The sequence below is a fragment of the Melozone crissalis genome, unplaced genomic scaffold (genome assembly GCF_028551555.1).
Source record: "Melozone crissalis strain CALT ecotype California unplaced genomic scaffold, PUWL_Pcris_2 ptg000120l_1, whole genome shotgun sequence".
Lineage (NCBI taxonomy): Eukaryota > Metazoa > Chordata > Aves > Passeriformes > Passerellidae > Melozone > Melozone crissalis.
In genome coordinates this window covers 5430558-5438594 of record NW_026535896.1, presented here as the reverse complement: position 1 = coordinate 5438594, position 8037 = coordinate 5430558, and the positions used below count along the sequence as shown (strand labels likewise).

The 8037-nt window shown below is 49.3% G+C and overlaps 1 protein-coding gene across 1 annotated transcript; it reads right to left on the bottom strand.

Annotated features, from left to right (window-relative positions):
- Positions 1–209: 209 nt before the first annotated feature.
- LOC128948247 (H/ACA ribonucleoprotein complex subunit 3-like) lies at positions 210–4484 on the bottom strand. Its single transcript, XM_054292867.1, has 2 exons — positions 4428–4484; positions 210–350 (listed from the first exon to the last, which is right to left on the bottom strand). Exons 1-2 carry the CDS (start codon positions 4482–4484, stop codon positions 210–212), a joined length of 198 nt encoding a protein of 65 aa, XP_054148842.1.
- Between the last annotated feature and the right edge of the window lie 3553 nt (positions 4485–8037).

Below are 8037 nucleotides of genomic sequence, written 5' to 3'. Positions count from 1 at the left end.
ATCGCCATTAATTCCTTCCCACACCCCAAAACCCCCCCAAACCAGGAAAAACCCCCTAATTTCTTTGACCACCAACACTCAGACACCTCCGAGCTCCCAAATCCTTTAATATTCGCAGTTTCCCCCTGTTTAACCCCTCCCTTCCATCGAGTTCAGCTCAGCGGGTTTGACTGAGCTCCATCTCCTCCACCGGGGGTTTTTGGGGTCCCTCAGAGCACGGTCCGGCCCCGCTGGATGGGCAGGACCCCGAATCTCCGTTTCAGGGCCAGGCGGTGCCGCGAGAATTTGTCATCGGGGGAGAAGCGGGCGGGGTGGGCCGAGCGTGTGGGGAGCCCGGCCGGGGACACTTTCTGAGGGGAAAATTACACAGAATCCTATAAAATCCCACAAAATCCCACAAATTATCCCAAACCCCCCCTCAGGGCAAGCAAACTTCCCCAAAATCCCCCCAAAATCCTTAAAATTCCCCCCCCCCAAATTCCTCTCCTCAGGACACCCGAAATTTCCCGCCAAATTCCCCCCCACAGGACACCCCAAAATTCCTCCAAAATCCCAAAACTGCCACCTCAGGACAGTCAAAATCCCACAAATTGCCCCCAAATGCCCCAAATTCCCCCTAAAAATCCTCAAATTCGCCCAAAATCGTCCAGATTCCCCCCTCAGAGTCCCCCCAAATCCCCCTAATTCCCCCCTCAAATTCCCCCCAAAATCTCTCCAACTGCCCCTCAGGACACCCAAAATTCCCAGATTCCCCCAAAATCCCCAAATTTCCCCTCAGGACACCCAAAATCTCCCAAAATGCCCCATATTCCCCCAAATTCCCCAATTTCCCCAAAATCTCCCAAATTCCCCCCTCAGGATCCCCCAAATTGCCCCAAAATCCACAAACTGCCCCTCAGGACACCACAAAATTCCTCCAAAATCCCAAAACTGCCACCTCAGGACACTCAAAATCCCACAAATTCCCCCCAAAATGCCCCAGATTCCCCTCAAAATCCCCAAATTTCCCCTCAGGACACCCAAAATCTCCCAAAATGCCCCAAATTCCCCCCTCAGGACATCTAAAATCCCTCAAGTTCCCCCAAAATCTCCAAATTCCCCCAAATTCACCCTAAATTTCCCCCCTCAGGACACCCAAAATCTCCCAAAATGCCCCAATTTCCCCCAAATGCCCCAATTTCCCCAAAATCTCCCAAATCTTCCCCTCAGGATCCCCCAAAATTCCCCAAAATCCACAATTTCCCCCACAGGACACCCAAAATGCCGCAAATTCCCCCCAAATCCACCAAATTCCCCCAAAATTTGCCAAATTTCTCCAATTATCCCCTGAGGACTCCCAAATTCCCCCCAAATTCTCCAAAATAACCCAAATTTCCCCTCAGGACAACAAAAATCTCCCAAATTCCTCTCAAATCCCCCAAATTTCCCCAAAATCCCTCAAATTCCCCCCTCAGGACACCCAAAATGCCCCAAATTCTCCAAATTGCCCCAAATTCCTCCCTCAGGAAACCAAAAATCCCCCAAAATGCCCCAAATTCCCCCTCAGGATGCCCCAAATTTTACAAATTGCCCCAAATCCTTCAAAATCTCCCAAATCCTCTAATTTCCCTCAAATTCCCCCTCAGGACATCAAAAATCCTCCAAAATTCCCCAGATTCTCCCCCAAATTCCTCCAAAAATTCCCCAAATTCCCCCTCAGGACACCCCAAAATCCACAAATCTCCCCAACATTCCCCTCTAAGGACACCTAAAATCCCTGATATTCCCCCAAAATCTCCCAAATTCCCCCCTCAGGATCCCCGAAAATGCCCCAAAATCCACAAACTGTCCCCTCAGGACACCCAAAATGCCCCAAAATTCCCACTCAGAATGCCCAAAATCCTCCAAATTCCCCCCAAATCCCTCAAAATGCCCCAAATTCCTCCCAAAATTCTCTAAATTCCCTCAAATTCCCCCTCAGAACAACAAAAATCCTCCAAAATTCCCCCAAATTCCTCCAAAAATCCCCAAATTTCCCCTCAGGACACCCAAAATCCACAAAAATCCCCCAAAAATCCCCAAATTTCCCCTCAGGACACCCAAAATCCACAAAAATCTCCCTAAATTCCCCCAAATTCCCCTCTAAGGACACCTAAAATCCCTCAAATTCCCCCAAAATCTCCCAAATTTCCCCTCAGGACACCCCAAATTCTCCCAAATCCCCTCAAATTCCCCCCTCAGGACACCTAAAATCCCCCCAAATGCCCCAAATCCCCAAATTTCCCCAAAATCTCCCAAATTCCCCCCTCAGGACACCCAAATTCCCCAAAAATGCCCCCAATTCCCCCTCCGGACACCTAAAATCCCCCAAATTCCACCCAAAATCTCCAAATTTTCCCAAATTCCCTCTCAGGAGAACAAAAATCCCCCAAATTCCTCTCAAATTCCCCCTCAGGACACCCAAATTCCACCCAAATCCTCCAAAATGCCCCAAATTTCCCCAAAATTCCCTCTCAGAATACTCAAATTCTCCCAAATCCCCTCAAATTCGCCTCTCAGGACACCCCAAATCCAAAAAAAATCTCCACAAGATTCCCCAAATTCCCCCAAATTTTCTCAAAATCCCCCAAATTCCCCCCAAACTCCCTCAAAATTCTCTAAATATCCTCAATTTCCCCCTCAGGACATCAAAAACCCTCCAAAATTCCCCAGATTCTCCCTCAAATTCCTCCAAAAATCCCCCAAATTCCCCCTCAGGACACCCAAAATCCACAAATCTCCCAAAATTCCCCAAATCCCCCAATTTCCCCAAAATCTCCCAAATTCCCCCCTCAGGATCCCCCAAATTGCCCCAAAATCTATAAATTGCCCCTCAGGACACCCAAAATCGCACAAATTCCCCCCAAAATCCCCAAATTCCCCCTTAAGACACCCAAATTCCCATAAATTCCCCCCAAAATCCCTCAAATTCCCCCTCAGGAAACCAAAAATTCCCCAGATTTCCCCCAAATTCTCTCAAAAATCCACGCTCAGGACACCCAGAATGTCTCAATTTCCCCCAAAATCCCCAAATTCCCCCCTCAGGACACCCAAATACTCCAAGATCCCCCAAAATTCCCTCTCAGAACACCCCAATTCTCCCAAATTCCTCAAATTCCCCCTCAGGACACCCAAAATCCCCCAAATTCCTCCCAAACTTCCACAAATTCCCTCAAAATCCTCAAAATTTCTCCCCAGATCCCCCAAATCCCTCAAAATTCCCCCAAATTCCCCCCTTGGGACACCCAAATTCCCCCAAAATTCCCCCTCAGGAAACCCAAAATCCCCAAAATTCCCCAAAATAACCCAAATTCCCCCATCAGGACGACAAAAATCCCCCAAATTCCTCTCAAATCCCCCAAAATTCCCTCTCAGAACCCCCAAATTCTCCCAAATCCCCCCCTCAGGACACCTAAAATCCCTCAAAATGCCCAAAGTCCCCAAATTCACCCCAAACTCCCCCTCAGAACATCCAAAATTGCCCAAATTCTCCCTCAGAACACCCAAACTCCCCAAAAATTCCCCAAATTTCCCCCTCAGGATGCCCAAGTTCCCCCCAAAATCCTCCAGATTCCCATAAACTCCACCAAATTTCCCTAATATTCCCCTAATTTCCCCAAAATTTCCCAAATTCCCTCCTCAGGACAACCTAAATCCCACTAAAAAACCCCTTAGGACACCCAAATTCCCTCAAATTCCCCCCAAAATTCCCCCTCAGGATGCCCCAAATCCCCCAAATTCTCCCCAAATGCCCCAAATTCTTCCCCAAATTCCCCCCTCAAGACATCCAAACTCCCCCAAAATCCCCCTCAGGACACCCAAAGTCCCTCAAATTCCCCCAAAATCCCCTCAAATTCCCCCTCAGGACACCCCAAAACCCCTCAAAATCCTCCAAAACCCTCCCACATTCCCTCAAATTCCCCAAAATCCCCCGAATTATCCCTCAGGACACCCCAAATCCCCCCCAAAATCCTCCAAATTTCCTCCTCAGGACACCCAAATTCCCATGAATTCCCCCCGAATTCCCCCAAAATTCCCCTCTCAGGAAACCCAAACTTCCCCAAAATGCCTCAAACTCCCCCAAATTCCCCCTCAGGACACCCCAAATCCCCCAAATTCTCCAAAATCCCCCAAATTCCCCCCTTGGGACACCAAAATCCCCCACATTCCCATTTTTGACCCCAAACTTCCCACCTGAGTACCCAAACTCCCGTTTTTAGTCCCAAACTTTCCCTTCCTTGACACAAATTCTCCTTTTTCAGTCCCCAGTTTCCCTTTTTGGCCCCAAATTCCCCTTCTTTGGTCCAATTTTTCCCTTTTGTAGACTAAAATTCCCCTTTTTTAGATCCAGACTTCTCACCTGAGCCCCCAAATTCCCCTTTTAGACCAAAATTCTCCTCTTTTGGTACAAATTCACATTTTTTGGACCCAAATCCTCCAATTTTCAGCCCAAATTCTCCATTCATGGCACCAAATCCTCCATTTTTAAACCCAAATTTCCCTTTTTAGAACCAAATTTCCCTTTTTTGGACCCAAATTCCCTCCCCCCCCCTTTTTTTTTTGTTACAAATTTCTCATTTTCGGACCCAAATCTTCCCTTTACTCAACCCAAGCTCTCCATTTTTGAACCAAATTTTCCCCTTTTTAGCCCCAAATTCTCCCTTTCTAGTCCCCATTTCCCCATTTTCAGTCCCGAATTCCCATTATTCATTCCCAAATTCCCCCTTTTTTCTAACAAATTTCCCCTTTTCGCCTCACAACTCCCATCCCTATTGTTATGAACAAAAATTAAGTTGATTTTTTCTGTGAGAAAAAGGTTACCACTGTTGCTGCTGGGGTTCTGCTTGTGTTATGGTAATTACGGGTCGTTGTTGTTAATGGTTGTTTATGTATCAGTAAAAGCCGTGGCTGGGGCGAGTTAATGGCCCTGCTCTGAGACAGTGAAGGGTGGGGACCTCCCGAACAGCGAACAGCGAGGAGAAGAGACTTTGCAGGGGAGGGATGTGCAAATAACTCCAAGGACCAGCATGCTGTGTGGGACCCCCTGCTCCGAATGCACTGAGAAAACCCCAGAAACAACGAGCCACCTAAGAGTTGAGAGATTGGAGTGATGTCTGGATGAGAGGAGCAGAGTGCTGGGCCTGCAGAGATGCTAAAAACCTTCGTTGTTCCTCACCCTGAGTTCGAGAGCCCCCGGGCCAGGTCTGGCAGGAAGTGAGACTGAGACCAATTCAACATCGGAGGGTGTTGATGCCCTAAAGGCTCCCACGAGGACCGGACCTCCAGCTCTGCCCCTGGTGGACAAAGCTGCACATGTCGTCCTCCTCCTCTGAGTCGCCCTGGGAGTGACGACGGGAGACTGCAGCCCCGCCGAGCTGCCCAATCCTGAGCTGATCACTCATAATAAAGGCATTAAAAAGGAGAAGAAGTCTCCTTGCCCTGTTTATTTCAAGCAGCACAAAGTTCCTTGGCAAGAGTCACTCTGCTCCTGACGGGACATTTCAGGCACACCAAGGAAACAAAGCAACAACAAAACCAAACCAAATCCAGGCAATCAAACCATAAATGAACCGAGAACAGTCCCTGTGTGTGTGTGAGACACAAGGACAGTGAGGGCAAGGATAAAAGGAATATGGCCTAAAAGCTTAACAGGCCTCACACTTAACAGGACTTATCTCATACCTTAATTTTAATTGATACAGTCAACTACACAATTTAGCAAAAGAACAGCACTTAACAGTATTTAACCTAATTTAAAACCTATGTTAGAAATTTAACAGAGGAATAAAACTTAACAATATTCAACTTAGCTTATAAGTTATATTTAACATAATGTAGCAAAAGAACAACTCTTAAAAGCATTTGACTTAGCTTAGACCTCATGACTTAACCTTATTTACAGGCCTGACTGAGTCAGCTATCCAAGGCACTCCAACCCCTCAGAGAGCAGCATTTCTGCCACATTTCCCCAGTACAGGCACTCCTGTGTGCACACAGACACAGAGTCAGTGCAAGGCACCTGTGAGCAATTCCCCTGAGGGCAGGGAATGCTCCCTGTGGATCCTTTGGCATCTCCCCAGCAAAGGGTGAAGGGCTGAGCCTGGAGGAGTGGGGGGATCGGCCCAGGCTCTGTCGTTGTTCAGGATCCCCGAGTGCAGCAAACGGGAGAGTTCCCGGCTGGGAGAGGCCCCACTCAGAGGGAGTCGCTGGCCCAGGAGAGCTCCAAGGGCTCCTTTTGGAGCGCTGTGTGCAGGGCCCCAAGAGAGGGGCTACAGTCCCAGCAATGGCTCATCCTGGCCGCACTTGGCACCATCAACTTTCTTTGGCAGTGTGAGAACAGGGATGTTGTGCCGCTGAGGGAACAAAAACAGCTCCCAGGGCTGCTCCTAAAGGAACCAGGAGCTGGTTGGGGAGCAGCAGTGCCTGGAGCAGACAGTGTTTGTGATGAGCTGCAGAGGAGCTGAGCCCAGGGGCTGTTGGCCAAGGCCGAGACCCAAGGCACATTTCTCAGCTGGCAGGGTGGCCTGAGAAGGGGAGGGGGGAATGCAGGAGCACAGGGCCCATGGAACCAAGGGACCATTGTGACACTGTGGGGCCCTGTGAGCCCAAGGGATCATTGTGACACTGTAGGGGCCTGTGAGACCAAGGGACCATTGTGACACTGTGGGACCTCATGGAATCATGGAGACCACTGTGACATTGCTGAGCCTCATGGAACCAAGGGGACTGTCCTGACACTGTGTGGCTACATGAAATGTAGGGTTCATTGTGACACTGAGAGGCGCCATCAAACCAAGGGTGCATTGTGACACTGCCGGGAGTTCTCAAACTGTGGAGACCATTATGACACTTTGGGGTGTCATGGAACCAAGGGACCATTGTGACACTGCAAGACTCCATGGAGCCAAGGGTCCAAACTGTGACATTGCAGGGCCTCATGGAACCGTGGAGAGACCATTAGGACACTTCACAGCCTCATGGAATGAAGGAGACCATTGTGACACTGAGGGGCACCATGGAATCATGGAGACCATTGTGACACTTTGAGGCCCCATGGAATAACCAAAGCATTGTGTCACTGTGAGGCCTCATGGAACCAGTGAGACCACTGGGACCCTGGAGGTCGCCACAGAACCAAGAGGACCATTGTGATACTGTGGGGCCTTGTGAAACCAAGAGGCCTTTGTGACATTGCAGGGCTGCCTGGAACCAAAGGTTCAGTGTGACATTGCAGGCCCTCATGTCATCAATGGTCCATTGTGACACTGTGGAGCCAAAGGAGACCATTGTGACACTACAAACCCCCAGGGTCCAAAGGTCCATTGTGACATTGCAGGGCTCGTGGAACAGAGGAGTCCTGTGACATTGTGGGGCCTGGGGAACCATGGAGACCATTGTGACACTGCAAGGCCTCATGGAATCAGTGGGACCATTGTGACACTTCAGGGCCTTGTGGAACCTAGAGGATATTGTGACACTGCTGGACCCCATGGAAACAAGACATCATTATGGCACTGTGGGGCATCATGGATCCAAGGCACAATTGTGACACTATGGGGCCCCATAAAATCAAGGGGACACAGAAGAGATCTGGCTGGTTTGGCCTCCCAGGGGCCACCTGACTGGTCCAGCTGACCTTGGAACATTAAGAGTCTCTTGTCATCTGCTTCTGAAACACTGTGCTCCGTGTTTTCCTTCCCATTGGAAAATAACTGTTCTTTTCCAGGCACCCATGGCCAGAATTGGGATTTCACCTCCAAATTTCCTTATATCGAGAGATTGTTCCCATAGGAATGTTGCCAGGATAAGTCTGGCTGGCAGTGGTTTCATGAGGGTCACTTCCCATCTGTCCCCAAATAGCGCAGAAGGCTCCGTGCTTTCGTTTCTACGGAAAGAACTGTCCTGCTTCTCCAGGCGCCCATGGCCAAGACTGGCCTTCCACCTCCAAAATTCCTTCAATTCAAAGACTGCTCCCAGACAAAATCTGCCATTACTGACAAGTCTGCCAGGCCTTGGCCT

Coding starts and splice junctions, on each gene's coding strand:
- LOC128948247 (XM_054292867.1), bottom strand. CDS start 4,484: ATGAATGGAGAATTTGGGCTGAAAATTGGAGGATTTGGGTCCAAAAAA. Junction 351..4,427: donor GGTCCAAAAAATGTGAATTT/GTACCAAAAGAG, acceptor TTTTCCCCTCAG/AAAGTGTCCCCGGCCGGGCT.